Source organism: Lygodium microphyllum, chromosome 30 (assembly GCF_053477565.2).
Source record: "Lygodium microphyllum isolate KBCC chromosome 30, Lygodium_microphyllum_v1.1.10, whole genome shotgun sequence".
NCBI classification, from domain to species: Eukaryota; Viridiplantae; Streptophyta; class Polypodiopsida; order Schizaeales; family Lygodiaceae; genus Lygodium; species Lygodium microphyllum.
Window position 1 is genome coordinate 70,158,201 of NC_141164.1, and position 17,612 is coordinate 70,175,812.

The 17,612-nt window shown below is 42.1% G+C and overlaps 1 protein-coding gene across 2 annotated transcripts in view; it reads right to left on the minus strand.

Annotated features, from left to right (window-relative positions):
* Positions 1–17,612, minus strand: part of LOC148009975 (uncharacterized) — a 36,128-nt gene that overhangs the window by 8,789 nt on the left and 9,727 nt on the right. For both annotated transcript variants that reach the window (XM_087672349.1, XM_087672348.1), the window contains exons 2-4: positions 16,557–16,628; positions 16,352–16,426; positions 6,397–6,486 (exon numbers count right to left, since the gene is read on the minus strand). In XM_087672349.1, coding sequence (XP_087528475.1) covers positions 6,397–6,486; positions 16,352–16,426; positions 16,557–16,628 — 237 coding nt within the window. The remainder of the gene's footprint in view (positions 1–6,396; positions 6,487–16,351; positions 16,427–16,556; positions 16,629–17,612) is intronic.

Genomic DNA, 17,612 nt, shown 5'->3' on the forward strand with positions numbered 1-17,612 from the left:
AGAAACCCTCTTCATCAGGGTCATCCGATTGTACATTTGATCGAGCTCCAGCCATATCTCTCAAGCCACCGTCAAGTGCTCGATGTGAGCTATCACGGCTGTAGTGCAAGACAAAAATAGAAAAGATCGAATCATGGCATTCAGTTTGTCCCAATGAGACTGAGCCTTGGTCAAATCCGCACGAGCATTGGAAGAGAGTTTGGACTCATCGCTTACCGAGGGCCTGTTAATCTCCTCCATCACCGGTTCCACCAAATCATAAGACTCCAAAATGGCCAACATCATCACCTGCCAAACGCGGTAATTGTCACCATCAAGCTTTTGATCCGATGGGAAGAGCTGGTAGGACAAGCACCTTCCTGTCCATGATCGCCTGGAACTCCAAATCAGTCTCTGTAGACATGTTAACCTGCAATACCGGCACAAACGCAAAATCAGCCCCCTCTGACTGTGGAAACGCAGCCTTCTACAACTGGTTCCTTCACTGCCCAAACCTTCTTCAATTGCCGGAAGCGATGAAAATGTAAAATCTGCAATGGAAGGCCTCAAACACAGCCTTCCTCCCCTTCGAACAACAATAACCTGTAGCAAATTCACCGATTAGACTCCTTTCCCGCACGCCCACGCTCGCTTCAGCCTTGATCCGATGCGCAACCCTCCTGCTCACCCTTGAATCCTGGAAACGCAGCCTTGTGTCGCGCTGAAATTTCCTCTTCAGATAGGTTCAGCCCTCAATCAATCCATCTTCACCACTCTGATGCCATGTCAAAGTGCAGCGATGCGGAAGCATAGAACAAAGACTGAGAGAGAGTGAACACAGAGAGAAGGGAGAGAGAAAAGAAGACAGTGTAAACACAGAAAATCTACGATGTAGTATGGTGTATAAGAGTGCAAAAATACAAAAGGGGACAAAGGAAATATCTGTGTATGTATACAACTTGATGACCTCGATCTCCGTCGACCCGAGTATAGTCTGTCTCAGCTAACAGATCTCAAGATTAGAATCTGAAATCACTGAATAATCTATTAACAATGTGCTGGAGGACTGCTATATAAAGCAGAAATAAAAGGCATAAAAATAAACAAGTTGACTGCATTAAATGCAGCCAACTGCAATAAAATAATGCCAAATATTGTACGACTGCACTGCAGGCTGCCACGTGGCACCTGCACAGTCTGCTAACGTGGCTGACTGTTGATGTGGCATTGTACTCTGTCTGATGCTGATGTGGCTTTGTAATCTGTCTGTTGTACCAAGCCCTAACTATGCAGAAACCCTAACACAGCCTGTCCAGGGGATGACTCTAATGCTAACAAAACACACTCATCTGTAGCTGTAAAAGCTACCATGTATTCAACTTCACAACATGAAGTGGTCACTATAGGTTGCATGCAAGCATTACTAAGTAAGAAACAATTTTCACTAGCAAGCACTTTCATGTCAAAACATCCTACCCAATCACTATATGTAAAAGCATACAAGGAAGTAGAGATGCTACAAGGATAAAACAGCCCCAAATCTCGTGTGCCTTTCAAGTATCAAAAGACATGCTTAACTACTTGTCAATGCCATGAGCCTAGGCTATGCATAAATCGGCTCAACTTGGATACAACATATTGAATCTCCGTCGTGTAGTGCACAAATCGATCAAACATCCAATTGCCTGCTGATAAAGAGAAGATTCAAAAGGATCACTAGCATCCTCAAGGGAAAAATGAACACTTGACTCAACTAGAGTAGAGACAGATTTGCAATCCTCAAACCGAAACCACTACACTAATTGTCCAATGTACTTGGACTGCATCAAAACAACACCCCCCTCAACAGTATCGAATTGGATACCAAGATAGTTGTGCAAGTGGCCAAGATTTGTCATAGCAAATGCTTGTTGTAAATCATCCTTAAACGCTGAAATTTTCTGCTCATCACCCCTAGTCGAGAGAATATCATCAACAAACAAGATTAAAACGAGGAGAGCATGCCCCTCCTATCTAATGTAAAGAGTACTCTTAGTCAGGCTATTCTGAAAGCCTAGGCCAATCAAGTAAGAATGAATCTTCTCGTACCATGCCCGTGGTGCCTACTTCAGCCCATACAAGGCTTTTCACAATGGTAGACTTTCTTTTCCGTATCCTCCCTTACTAACCCTGGTGGCTGGTTGACATAGACTTCCTCATTCAAATCACCATGTAATAAAAAAATCTTAAAGTCAAGCTGATGTACATTCTAGCCATGATGTGCAGTTAAAGCAATGACTATACAAATGGTCATCATACATGATGTGGGTGCAAAGGTCTCTTTGTAAAGAATGCACCGTCTTTGACATACCCTTCGCCACAATTCTAGCCTTGTAGTGATCAATGCTAACCTCTGCATGGCATTTAAGCTTAAAGACCCACTCCGTGCCAATGGTACACTTGCCGTTAGACAAGTCACATTATTCCCAAGTATTGTTAACTTGAATGCTCTGCAACTCTAATCACATAGCATCTGACCAATGTGTATCCTCCAAAGCATCCTCAACACAAAGAGGCTCTTCACCACAAGTAGTGGCCAAAAAGTACAATCTATAAAGTTCCCTGATGCTTGATGAGAATTGCTTCCCAAACAGCAGCCCTCTCTACAATCTCTGCATCATCATGATCGGCTGCCTCAATGGAGGGAAAATCAGGTTGAAAATCAACGTGGGCAGGTTGCTAAATTTGCTGCAATGGTGCATGAGATTGAGCGAGTGTATGCTCAATAATCTTTGGCAATGATCTGAATAATGGCATAAGCAAATCAAACACATTCAAGGCCAATAGTTGGTCAATTTTTGCAATCACACAAAGGAAATTCTGAATTTTCAGCAAAGACAACATCTTTACTCACAAGCACGTTGCTTGTAATCAGTTGATACAACCTATATCCTTTGCTCTCAATATTGTACCTGATAAAAATGCATTTAATCCCTTTGGTCCTACAACTTGTCTCTTTTGAGATAGAACATGAGTGTAGGCAAGACATCCAAAAGTACGCATGTGTGCAACCATTGGCTTTTTGCCATTCCATGCCTCATAAGGCATGACAATCTTTAATGCCTGAGTAGGCGAACGATTCAGCACATAGCAAGCTATATAAATCACATCCAACCAAAACTTATCTAGCGAAGACTTTCCTTTAAGCATACAACTCGACGTCTACCTAAGAGATCTATTCTTGCGCTCAGCAAGACCGTTCTATTGTGGTGTATAAGGCATAGTACACTGATGAATAATGCCCCTAGAAGAAAGAAATACTTCAAATTCCTTTGACATGTACTACTCTTCTTTGTCAATGCGAAGAGTAACCAATTTGCAGCCACTAGAGTTTTCAGCCATGGCAATAAAATGTTGAAAGCATGAGAATACCTCTAACTTGGCCTTCAAGCAAACCACCCAAGTGTGACATGTGTAGTCCTCAATGAAGGTAACAAAGTAGACACATCCACCAAGAGAGAGAGTACACATAGGACCACTATGCACAAGTTGCAATCTCCGTGTAGCACACACACTCCCATCCTTGGAAAAGCTGAATCTATACATTTTGCCAAGCAAACACCCCTCACATATATGCTTACGAGGCACACGCATTTCAGGCACAGAATGCACCATATCATCTCTATACAAGTGCGACAAGCTATTAAAATTCAAGTGCCCAAATCAAGCGTGCCATAACTCAACAACAAATAAGGCAAAGAATCCACAATCATGGTATCCGAACGAGGTTGCCTATCATAAACATCAAGTCTATACAAGCCACGGCACAAAGTACCAATGACAGCATTCACATCATCATCATGTGTATCCGTACCACATCCTTTAAGGTGACAACATCTCCATTCACTACATTAATAAGGATTTTCCCAATGCCTTTGATTGTGTAAGTAGCATTGCTGACACATGTGACATTGCCCTCCTGTGTAGCAACAACCAAAGAAATAAAAAGATATCTGCACGAGGTGATGTGCTTCTAGCACCACTATCAAAATACCAATGCTGCTCACTATCCTCTTCTGAAAAGCCTACATCATGTATAGTGGTGTCATAAGAACAAGACACTACAAAAGCATATGAACTGAAAGTCTCTCCAAGATGAGCTGTCTCATTCTTTCCGCCACTAGACCACTAGATGTGGTAGTCGTAATAACCGATGAGGCTTGTTTCTTCTTCACCTCCGCAGCCTTGCGCTTGCGACTCTCAAGATCTCATGCAATGGCTTGCAGCAATAGTTGCACCTCTTTTTTTTCGATGAGTTATCCTTGCCCTTCTGATGGCTGGATGAAGAACATGATAATTTCCCTTTGTCTCTATGATGAGATAAGGCAAAGGCCCGATCATCCGAGGCAGTAGCAAAGTGGTTGAGATGACTCTACTCCTCTTGCAATAGAATTGCAATCAACTCATCAAGAGAATACTAATGCCCAGAGCCACCTGAAGTAGAAGCACTAGCATCTTCGGGTATATTAGGGCTTGCTCATCATATCTTTGAACCCATGACATTTCCCCAAAAGCCTTTCACAACCAATACATGCTTCATCATGTATGACCAAGTGGAATAGTTGGCACCATCCAACTTGTCATCAACAGAAAGCATCCCAAACAACTCATTCTGATTTTTTGTCATCTTTGCACATACTAAATACACAAATGTAGCTGAGGCAACTGCTCAAATTTGTCTGAAAATGGACAAGCGAGCTGTGTCCCAATACCTGTGCGCGAAAAAAATGGTGTAAAAGTAAAACGAGATGAAAAAAAACATAAACCCAATACAAATGTCGATGTTGGTGCTATTCAGGCATTTGCAATCAAAAGCGTTGGGGCAGTAAGCTGAAATTTGTCAAAATCCAAGTCGAATTGTGTGATCTGGACAAAAATCCCCAAAAATGTCAGAGAAATTACAGAATTTTCACAAATTCAATGAAGATTCGTGAATGGAAGAAGTACCCAACCAAAAGCCCCAAGTTTTTAGATTGTTTTGCTATTTATAGCCACCTCTGTAGGCATGATCTAGCACTTATCCCATTAATCTACCTCCCAGTGATCTCACTGGCAGCACACTTCACATTCACATGCAGGGGTGGCTGTACTCAGGACATCACATAGGCAGCTTGTTTGTTCCTTCACATTCATGATTGTATTCTCTTTTCTGATTTTTCCTTCTGCTTGCACTCTCAACAGGTGGATGCTGGATGAGAATAGAATTAGCTAATGAGTGCAAGGTGCAACATTAGTCTGAGGTCTGAAGCATTTAGAAGGATACTCTCAAAATCCAGGGAAACACATCTGAAACCACCTTCTGCAGTTATCACAAACAGGAGGACAAATTCCAATTCAGTTTCAAGTCTCTGAAAATATCCTCAACACATAAACCTCCAGGTGCAATTCCAACAATATTGGCCCGTAATAAACTAGCAAATGCAAGTCTGCAACACTCGTGATTAATATAATAGAAAGTACAATTCCAACAATATTGGCCCATAATAAACTAACAAATGCAAGTCTGCAACACTCGTGATCAATATATTAGATAGTACAATAACAAAGGAATCTGTACTAGCAGCATGTATCTAAACAATGCTGTTCATGGAATCCATGCTCTGTTTGGGTACTCTCCTCTCAATACGAGCATCACTAAAACAAGGATTTTGCTGGGAGTACAAGAGTGTAAGTTGGAAGCACATATGTACAGGCACTGATTGTGGCACCTCTATAAAGCAAGCATTCATCTGTCTTGGCTGACCGAATGATCCAACTTCTACAGTTGAACTGACTTGCATAGCTAGTCTGTTTGCATAAGCATCTTTAAATGCATATGTATGTAAATAGAGTGTCTCTGTGCATCCACCAGCTGATAGACATGTTGCTAGACATGGCTAGATGTATCCTTGAATGGGTTCATCTTGTTTGGTGTTAACTAAGCAATTGACAACATTTGGCTAACGTGCAGGCAAGAACAGCAATGATTCCAGGGACTTAATAAAGTTACAATAAACCTTTTTTTACTTTTTGTTGTCCTCTTACAGGTAGAAAACTGAAACAGAAGACCACTCGCTAATTATACTCATAATGGGAGGTATGGTGCAGTGATTTCCTATTCTCTTTGTATTAACATACATAGTGAAAAGGTATCTACATAAAAATACTTCTCAGCAAATAGCATGTTTCAGGAGAAAGCATAAAAGACATAGGTTAGCTAACTTTTGGTTTTGTATAAGAAGGATCCATCAGTTTGCATTTCTAACCTAAGACTGCCATCCTGTGCTCAATCACACTGCAATGCACTAAGTAAACATTTTGATTCTCTCCATAAGCTTGTGGCATGAAACCCAGAAATGAGAAGAGAAACAATTTTAAGTAGACAATCATAAAGGCAACCTGGTCAGCAGTAATCAAGAGGGTTGTTTCCCCATCAATGGCATCTTTGTCAGTGTGATGTGTTCCTATCTTCCCCAAGATAGCCTCTGCCTGCAAAAAACCAAGAATCCACAATCTTCATCCTTGAACCAAGAGTAATCTTGTTGATTCAAGAGAAGAATCTATTTTTTCCTAAAAAACCAAAACATGGTCAAAAGTTCCCAAACACACAGGAGAAGATTTTACAAGTACTCAGTAACACTGTTGTATATTATTGCTAGCTGCTTCCTTCAAATACTGTCAACCCCTCTTTTAAGCACATCCTCTGTCAGCTCTTTTCACAGCATAAGCATGGACTAATTGTAACAAGAAGCCACAAATTGTAACAGGAAGCATGGACTAATTGTAACAAGAAGCAACAAAATCTTTCACACATATTCAATTTTTGCTCTGGAAGAAGGATTCTACATGATTGGGCCTTTCTTGGACTTCCTAGAATCACATCTGCACTCCGAAAAGAATGGGAGGTGGGGCTGTTTTGCATCTGGAGACACATATGATCACTCTTCATTGGTCTCTGTTCAGGCTTTGTGAGAGGGACAGGTTTTTCCTTTAAGACCAAGGTATTAAGCATGAAGACACCAGGATTCCCACTTCATGGTGGCATGTGATCAACGCTGAACAGCCTATTCATCTTAAATCCTCTATGCTCTTGAATCATTTGGTACATTCCTGAAGACTGTGCTTGCCAAATCTACTTGGCATCCCCCTCCTGATCGTGAGCAAGCAAACTCTATGAGAGAAGAATTGCTAACTGTTTTGAAGCTTGTTTCATGGGAAGGCAGACAACAAGACTCCTGCCTACAAGTGCTGTCATCATGTCTTTTAGATCAGTTCGCCAAGTCTTTAATGTTCCCAGAGGCTATCATGATTTATGGGACACCATTTCAATTTCTTTATGTGCTTTGCAGTCTTTTCCCCTTTTGAACCAAGACACCCATTGGCAAGATTGGATGCTTAATGGTCGGCTGCATTAAGTAATACTTGGTGGAAATCTGTGGTGATGGTGGGCTAGCTTAATAAAACTCCCTTCAAAGTTTACATACAACGTCTTCATCTAGTTAATGTTGGCTGGTACTCTTCCTCTTGACTCTGCACTCTTGAGACATATTTAGAATGGTTGCTGTTTCTTTTGTACAACATGTGAAGAAACTTCTCATCATCCATTTCTCTCTTGTCCAATGGCGAGAAAAGTTCCGTCTCTACTGTTTGCTAATTAGTCTTGAGTGGTAGGGCTATCAATGCTTGCAAAGGACTGGGTTTTTGGACAACTGAAGTTCTTAGATCATGTGCAGCCACAGATGAAAGGTCTCTTTCACTTTTTGTGCTTCTGGGGCTAGTGGCACAATAAGACCATCCAGTGAGTATAGGGGGATATAAAATGTGATAGCTGGGTGAGGACTCCTAGAACAAGCAAGCTAGGGCCAGATATGTCTCATGCTGCTGTTGAATTTGGACGACCTCTCGTTGGTGGCAGTATGGCCTCCTCCTGCTAAATGCACTAGTGGCCCAAATCTCCTGTGCTCTCTATAGCAACAACCCTCCCCATCTCCTTGTCCCTGGATCTCTCTGTCCCCTAACCGGTGCGGCTCCCTGATAGAACTCTGTCAAGAGTGTCTGTCATGCTCTTCCCCTATACCTACTGCCAGGAGGGATGCTGTGACTCTCTGGATCTCCAATATGTATCGCCCCAAATATCTCTGATCCGATGTGCTCATCACCGACTATATAGTCTGCTGCCTCTGAAAAAGTGTATGAAAATTCTCTCGTATCTGGGCATAGACACCACACTTGCATAGGAAGTGCTCTTTTGCCTCCAACTCCTCCTAGCATAGTCGACATATCCTCTCCTCCCTGGGTACCCGTGAGGCCTTGCCTATCTCTATCTCCAGCTAGTGTGACAATACTCGGAGCTGGCCTATGGCAACTCGCATGGCTTGTGGCATGTAGCAATCCATGTACAATGATCTAGTAATGAGCCCATCCTCAATGAGGCTCATGAAAAGGTCTCTGTAGTGTTGCACCCTTGCGGGGAGAAGGACCTGGGGTGCCATCCATGTGCTGTGTGTGTGTGTCTCTGAGACACAAGTCCTGCCTGATGATCATGTTCCTCTCTATCCACGAGAGCTCGACAAAGGGTGAATCAGGTTCATACAGGAAGGGAGGGAGGCCCGTCATGTCGGTGTCATACCTAGCGAATAGTTGCTCCACCTCCAAGTACAATGAGATCTCACATCCCTCACGGGCCATCTATCTAGAGACCTCCAATGCCCTCCACGGTAACCTATCAAATGTCATGTCCTATACTCGCTATGTAAAAGTGATGATCTAGAAAAGGGCCTCTATCTCCATGGATGTCGCAAGAAACTCTACTCTTAAGTATCTCGTGGGGCATTGAGTGTTAGCTACGTATCATGCATGATAACAAAATGATCTAAGACCGCTCTATCTGTGTCCAAACTGATGTGGCTAGTCCAAGGGCCCAAACAACTGTTGAATACATGAGACAGGCATGACCATGGTGTCAAATAGCCATTGCTTGGTATATGGCTCCTGCAAGTATGTCTGTGATACTGTCTCTCTAGCCTAGTTGTCCACATCTGACGGATGGATTGACTCATCTGATCCTTCCTGTCCAAGATTATATGTCCGATGGAAACTGTCCAACAATTTGAAAGTGCCTATTTCTAACCATTTGGGGTTACTTTTTGGTTACGTTGTAGGTGTTGTTTAGGCTTCCTCTCCCACAACACACATATACATAGCCCCAATCTGTGTGTGTGTGTGTGTGTGTGTGTGTGTGTGTGTGTGGCAATATATTCTCTCCCTCTCTTTCTTTCTCTAATTTCAAAATCAAATTTCAATCTCAACTTTCAAGCTCTCTATTCTCAAACTCTCTATCCCTACTCTCTCAAGCTCTCCTTCACCGTATCTCTGCCCTACCTCCACTCTCAAGCTCTCCATCCTCTCTATCCTCAAGCTCTTAATATGTAAACTTCTTGTATAAAGTCTCTAAATGTTTGAAGTGTATTATTGTATTATTCTAAGTCCCAACATTAAGTATAGGAAATAAAATTGTATGTACAATTTTTTTTCATTGGAAGTAGTACCAAACATAGGTCCAAGATTTATTAGTCCAATTAGTATTGTACTAGTATCGGATGGTACTAATCAAACACCATCAAACATGACAACCATACTCTCTAGAAGCACCGATGATGCATATCCCTTGGTGGGACGATCTCATGCCACCTGTGCCATGGAAAAGCGGCCTAATGTGGTAGTAAAAGTGACTCCCAAGTAAACATATGAGATCACTATCTCTACTAGCTGCCCATCCAGAGTGAACAATGATCCCCTACGGACCTCGGCTGATGTGTGGAAGATGAGGACCTTGGTTTTCCCAAGGTTCACTAACAATCCTCTATCTAGGTAAAAGCGGTGGAGGGCTTTGAGGTGTCTCTGGAGTCCCTAAAGTGTCTTTGAAATCAAAACAATATCATGAGCACACAACATAATGTGGATATGAATACCTACCAAGTACCAAGTAGCTCCTCCTCTGGTGATGTAGTCCGTGATCTCATCAATGTATAGCCCAAATAAGATGGGTGATAATGGGCAGCCCTGCTTCACTCCGATGGTGCAAGAAACTTCTCTAGATATTCCTCAATTATCTCCTCCCTGTATGTGAAATGTGTGTGCGTGTGTGTGTGAGAGAGAGAGAGAGGGAGGGAGGGAAAAAGAAACAAAGATAAGGCCAAAAAAATGGCTTGTGAGACAAAACCATATACAACAATGATTGTCACTAGATATCAGTGTTGCATGCTGAAAGATAATTACTCATATATTGTGCAAAGAAGCTAAAAGTGATGTACAATACAATGCCCATGTAGAGAAACAAGAAGAGGATGATGGGGTGGATATAGGGAGCAATACATATCTAGCTGTGTGGCAAAATATGAATATGATACATTGAGAACTAGCTCCACCCAGTCGAGATCAGCAAGTAGATTATGTCGTAGATCCCTAATGAGATAGTGTGGGGGGGTAGCATCAGACTAATCCCTCGACTTTGTCAAGTACTGCTTGTATCACTAGCAGATCTCCCTTATCCCTCTTTGGTGTAGCCTCTGTGTCTACCCCTCCACCTATGGTCGTTTTGCTACTTCAGTCTCCTTAGCTCTCTATACTCTCACACTTCTTTGTGTAGATGTTTTGTGTGTGGTCACCATTTGGAAAAAATCAGTGAGTTGTGACTATCATCCCCTTCTCCACAGAGTGTCTACCTATAGTAATGATGTGTACAACCTTTGAATCCCAACTACAAATTTGCCCAAGTGGCACTGGTTTGGAAACTCCATGACTAGTTTGAGGGAGGTGTCTCCTGTAAATAGTGTGTGGTATCTAAGCTCAAACTATACTATAGGCCCTGCATTTGCAGATGTAGCACTCCTCGCTCTCCACCTCCTCCTAGCATAGTTTGCGCATTCACTCAACTCTAGGGATGCAAGCTACTCTCCCAAACTCAATTGCGAGTTAATGAGAGGAGACCTTGAGCTAGCCAATGGCTCCTCGCATCTCGTGTGGCATGGTCTGCAATGTATGCAATTGGTAAAGCTCGTCACATGACTAGTTTCACTTAGTGTAAGAGAGGTTTATGGAGGGGGAGTCAAGGTCATACTGAGAGGAAGGAAAGTAGACTATGTCGATCCCATATTCTATGAGCCACTGCTTGATCTATGCATACCATGAGGTCTCATGTCCTACCTATGCTAGCTGCCTCAAGGCCTCAAAGGCTCTCCCAGGTAGTCTGTTTGGGTGCATCTTGAATACTATGTGCACGAAGCTCATGGTCTGAAACATCATGGGCGGTGCAACAAACTCTTCTCTAATGATCTCATGTGTACAAAGCTCATGATCCGAAAAAGGGCCTCCAGCATCATGGGCAGTGCAACAAACTCTTCTCTAATGATCTCATGTGGTACTGATGGTTTGCTACAAATCATCCTTGAAAGCATGATGATCCGTTGTCTCTCAATCTATATCCATAAATATGTAGCCACACCAAGGGTCCAAACACGTGTGCCATACATTATGGTTGGTGTCACTAATGTGTCAAATAGCCAACTCCATGTGAAGGACTCATAGGTGTGTTTCTAACGGCACTATTTTTCCAACATGGCCAATGTTGCAAATCCTCGTGTAAGTTGATCCATGGTTGCTTGTACATAGTGAATCTCCAAGGGGATGCAATGAAAGTGACCCCTAAGTAGCCATGAGTCCACAACCTCTGTCTATCTAGCTCCTACAGTGAAGACCAATCTCCTCATTAGGGCTGATGTGTGGAAGATCACAATCTTTGTTTTCCCAAGATTAACTGTTAATCTACGCTAGGTGCAAAAGTCATGAAGGGCATGGAGATGTCATTGTAGACCCTCATTTGACTAAGAGACCACAACAATATCGTCACATAAAGCATAATAGAGACTAGTGGACCTGCTATATCCTCCCCATTTACTCCTCCTCGTGTGATATGGTCTTCTATCTCATCAATGTGGTCCAAAGAGTGTAGGGGAGAGAGAGCATCTCGGTTTACTTCGATGGTGCTACAAGCCATGTTTGAAAGTCCTCTTGGGCATCTCACTCGGCCTATTACTTCTCGTACAATGCATAGATGATAGAACCCAAAATCCTATACGATGGGATCCCCAATGTCTGCAACCTTTGTAGTAGTCTATCTCATGGGAATCAGGATTGTATCAAAGGCTTTGAAGAAATCCACAAAGCACCAATAGAGTCTCTTCTTCCACACTTTAGCTTGCTCAATCATGCCTCTCAAGGTAAAAATGTGGTCAAGTGTAATCTGAATCCATCCTATCCTATTGCTCTCAATCTCCCTCTCTCTACACAAGTGCTAAGCCTTATCTCCATCACTGCTCCACATATTTTGGTCAACATGTGGCTCACCATGATGGTCTTGTAGTTACCAAGATCTAGGGGATCTCCAAACTTATGGATAAGCACAATGCTATGCATGGTCCACTCATTTGGAAAGCCTTCTGCTAGTAACCTATTAACATGAAAGCAAGGAGAGGAACCAAAATGTCCCTTGTGTAAACAAAGTGCTCACCTTATATACTTGTGTAATCCATCGACCATCCGTGCTATAGGCACTCTTATCGCTCTACTCACCATACCATGTGTAATGAAAGTGGATGTGGTAGGGCGAGGCTCTTGGGAGTGAGGAATCAATGGATGGTGCGGTACATTATATGGTCTTTCTACATAGAAGTATCATATCTCTCGGTCACTAATGGGTGTGGGGCTACATTGCTCTCGCAAGCTATTTGTGGCCACATGTCAGTTCATGAATAAGTGGTACAGATTCCGATATCGTGCCTCCTCATATGCTTGCCATTTATGGCAAGTCACAGTCCCCTTTTACTTGCGGGCCTTCCTCTTTGTAGTATGCCCTCGTCCTCTTTGGATTTGGAGGTGTCTATATACTTCCCTACACTCATCAGCATTCCACCTATTCTAGGCCATGGTCCCAGGTCAAGCGAGTACCCTAGTCTATGCGGAGTGTGGAAATCTTTGGAGGGCAATTGAGTGTAGGATGGAGGTGAGCTGGAAAGTGAGTGTCCCTAGGGGAGCAATGTACTCCAATTATATCAGCCCATTATAGATGTGATGGTTGGAGGGCCCCTTTTGCTTGCGGGCCTTCCTCTTTGTAGTATGCCCTCGTCCTCTTTGGATTTGGAGGTGTCTATATACTTCCCTACACTCATCAGCATTCCACCTATTCTAGGCCATGGTCCCAGGTCAAGCGAGTACCCTAGTGTGTGCGGAGTGTGGAAAGCTTTGGAGGTCAATTGAGTGTAGGATGGAGGTGAGTTGGAAAGTGAGTGTCCCAAGGGGAGCAGTGTACTCCAATTATATCAGCCCATTATAGATGTGATGGTTGTATATGTCAGCTAGCTCATGTGTGAAATAGAAGGTGGTAGGCTAGGTGTGTAGCTTTGGGCTTGAACTTGCGGGTATGGAGAGGTGGATATGGTGAGAAACAAGTAGGTATGATCAACTCCAATTGAGCAAGGAGAGATGGTGAAGAATCTGATAAGCAAGGTAGTCAGGTACAATCCCTCTGATCCGTCCAATCCATGGACTTAGAATGATACTCAACGTACACAAAAAAATGTCGGATAAAATCCATTGTTTCGTAAGGTCATTAAAAAATACATAGAAATTTAAGAATTAGGCTAATAAATATTACTTGTTTTAACATGAGAGTGGCTATCCATGAGATAGAGTATCACAAGGAATTATCCATCCAATACTAATACAATTTGCAAATCACTAATTTCTTTGCTTTAGCTTTCAATAATGAGTCATGAACATGACGAGACTCGAGAGCTTGAGACAAAATGTAAATCCAAGACTCTAATCAAAAGTAATTTCCATGATCCAATTTCATTTATAAGATTGAAAACATGTACAATGGATCAAAAAAAGAAGCTAGCTGCAATGATGCATCATGATTCATGGATCATGGTATGGCAAGTCACAAGTGCCAAGTACAAATAGTAGTAGCTACAAAAAGAAACTGAAGGCTAAGACTCAAGGTGAGATGTGTGTAATGCGAAGGCTTCATGAAGAGGCTTTGGCATTGTGATAGGGGTAAAGAATATAGAGATATAGGTAGAGATAGGGGAAGGGAAAGAAGAGGAGATAAAGAAAGAGAAAATAGAAAGAGAGCTACACATAGGGGATAAGACATGAGAAAGAGGAGAATATAGAGGTAGAGAGAAGTGGATGGAGGAGATCTGAGACAAAAGAGTAGAGGAGCTTATAAGAGAGAGGTAGGACTTAAAAGAAGAGAAGGTGGTAAATGGGGTACAAGTAGAGGTTAGTAAGGATAAAGAGGAAAAAGGTAAAGCCAAAAACCGGTTTTTAAAAAACACCACCTCACCAAACAAAAAAAGGGGGACAAAAACTGGACAAATCGTAAATGTCTGACCAAACTAGACAGATTGTATTATATGGATCCATCCGCGGACAGAAGGCAATCCTGCTAACAAGCTCCATTGTCTTAATGGAGCCTAGTACGTAATCCACCGTGTTAGAACCAATGGGCTAAAGCACGTTAATGCTCCAAATCCAAGCCACTTCTTCATCCCGTTATAGATAATGAGATGGTGTCCCTACCCTATATATTGGCCATATCGAGTATTATCTCCTCTAGTATCAACTAATACCCTTCATGTGTCTGCATCCTCCACATCCATCACTTGTTGTCGCCCTAGATCCTCAAAATCATATGAGTCACACTATCTACTCTGTATCCTAGCATTAAAATCTTCAACCAAGAGAATCTCTCTTGGCTAGCATAGTGTAAATCCCATCTCAAAGGTCTGCAAAAGGTAACTCCCATTTTGCTCCTCCCTTGCCTTGTTGCTCCTACTATTGAGGCTTCCCAATAGCATATCTCGATCCCCTCAAGGGAAATTAGCAAAGGGCAATGTGTAGCATGCGGTCTTGACAAATCTTTACTCTGATCCACGTGTATGGTGCATCATCTATCCTTGTAGCTCCTGTTTGATTAGTATTGCCACTCCTCTTGACCATCTAGTGGTGCCATGGTGTCTCATGCAACTTCTGTATGTGGACTCCCAAACATATCTCTGTAGAAGGGATCCCTAAGACCACATAGTACAGTTTTCTTCCTCATGAAGGTGGTCCTCTCCATCTCACCTTGAAACCTCAATATTAGTGTGCACTTTTGCAGCTCCTTCCCAACTCTCTGGGCCTTGGTAAAGGCAAGTGGGTCTTCCACTTTGTATCCGAGGTGTATGCATAAATCCTTGCCATCCTCTTTGGGTGATGAGCCCTCCTTGTCGGGTATGTCATTCACCATCACATTCAAACACCTTGCTTATCTCATCCTCTCTTTTTCTACTTGTTTTTAGTACAAAATGGTATGGGTACATATCATACCAATCCATACAGAACGGACCAGTCTGTACATAGTACAAGTGCAACTGTCCTTGGAAGCAATTGTATGAAGCACTACCTCAGGCTCAACATACAACAAACAGAAGACTCAAAGACAAGATCTTCCTACCATCAATGCAACTCTTGCTCTTTCCCCCTCTCCCCCGCCCCCCCCCCCCCCCCCCCCCCTTTTTTCCAAAAAACAAAAAGGAAAGTAGTATGGATCCTTAGAGCAGTCAGGCCAGGAGCACCGAGCGTCCCATTTTGTACATTTGAGAGATCTGTATTTCATCTGATAGATCTTCTCATTGCCCCACAAAGGAAGTGTACTGTGCATACGTCTGCATGGTCAATGTGCATAGATTCATTTGGGTTGTTCTCCGCATTGTATTGTGTTCTAGTTTATTTGTATTAAGGTGGTATTTTGTGTTGTTGGCTTTTGTTGTGTTGACTTGTGTTTGAGCCACATGTCATGTTCTCTGCAAAGGCATGCCTTGGAAGTTTTTCAATAGAATGAAAATCACAAAGTATTTGAAGTTCATCCTAATGATGAAGACAAACACATAGCTGCACAAAGGATCTTCCTTACAGCCATGCAAGGCATTGAACTATTTTGCTGATTAATGACTGCTTGATAAGAAGCCTCACACCCCTTTGTAGTAAAGTAAAATAGCTGCATCAACTTTGTTGGCAACTAAGGTTGTAATTCCTTTAATAAAGTGCATAAACAGAGCTTTAAAAACCATATATTTCCATAGAGAAAGAAACAGAAGCATCAAGAACCATCCACATACTGTGAGTGAGAACTTTGGTTATAGACTATTTGTTAGCTTTCTGAGGCAACATATTTTTGGCATAAATAGACTGGCTGTAAAACAAAAAGACAAATGCCGTGAAAGATATTTGTAAGAAGAGCAATCTTTACTTTGGCTTCTGCCAGGGCCATAACAAGGTCTTCTGCTGTTTCCTTGCGAATTGCTTTCTCATCAATATCTGCAGTCTATCAATCCCCTTTTACATCTCAACATTGGAATTGACAGCAACCCACCAATATCAATTTGAAAAGAAAAAAGAGTGTGTTTTTAAGCAAGATGAATACAGTTGATAAAGTCTAACAAATCCTCTCATACCATGACTGTAAAAGAATAACCCATCTCCTTGAGAATTTGTTGTCTAGTGGCAGATGAAGAACCTAGGATAATCTGCAAAATAAGTTATACTCACAAAAGTCAACTGAAATAGGCCTTCACGATGAACACCAAAATCTGCATTGTCAAGAAACTTGAACCTGGATAGGTTTCCAATTTGTGAGAAACAAGGTGGCAGAGGCCCATGTTTGTGTTCTTCTTAAGATACCTCATTTTTGGAATAAAAGAAGCTATCAAAGGATCTGTGAAGTTTGATGGCTATTGCAATCTTCTACTAGAATAAGTGGGTTGTCTACAATAAAATGTTCAAAACCAGAACTCTTAAGCCTTGCTTTCCACAGAGAGAAAATAGAGGCTCTTTGGTTTACCTAGTGTGACACAGATATCGCCTCCCCATGAGTACTACCTGTCCTTTACCGTTTCTTCCTTCCATTAAAACATAAAATCCTCAATCATTGATTATCTGTCCCAAATTGGAATAACCAGGATACAGCCTAGCCATCCCCATGTTGGAATACCCATGCATACCATTTATATATTTTAGGCCTTTCATTCTAACTGAGCTCAAAGACAAAACTCGGCATGACACATTTCATCCCCTCCCCATGGGTGCTACTTGTCCTTTACTGTTTTTCTCAATCACATCTATGTCAAGCTGAAAGAACCAAGATACAGTCTATGCATTGTGATTCTTCATGTTGAAATAACTACATATAGAGTCTAAATATTTCAAGCCTACAATTGAAGCAACACAAAACCTGAACAGTTGAACATCCTTTTTTGTGCCATCAATTCAGCATTCTTCTTGTCTCCCTCCTCTTTAGAAGATATTTGCTCTCACCCAATCAGGTTGACACCGCTTGTACTTAGTCCTGCTCCCCCTATATTGCCATTTGGAGCTCTTTCTCCAGGTCTTCTAATGAGATAGAATCCTCTGGGCCCTCTTTTTGGATGGGGATACTGAAGATAGAATCCTCTGGGTCCTCTTTTTGGATGGGGATACTGAGGCATAACACTGTACCATCCTATTCTGCCAAG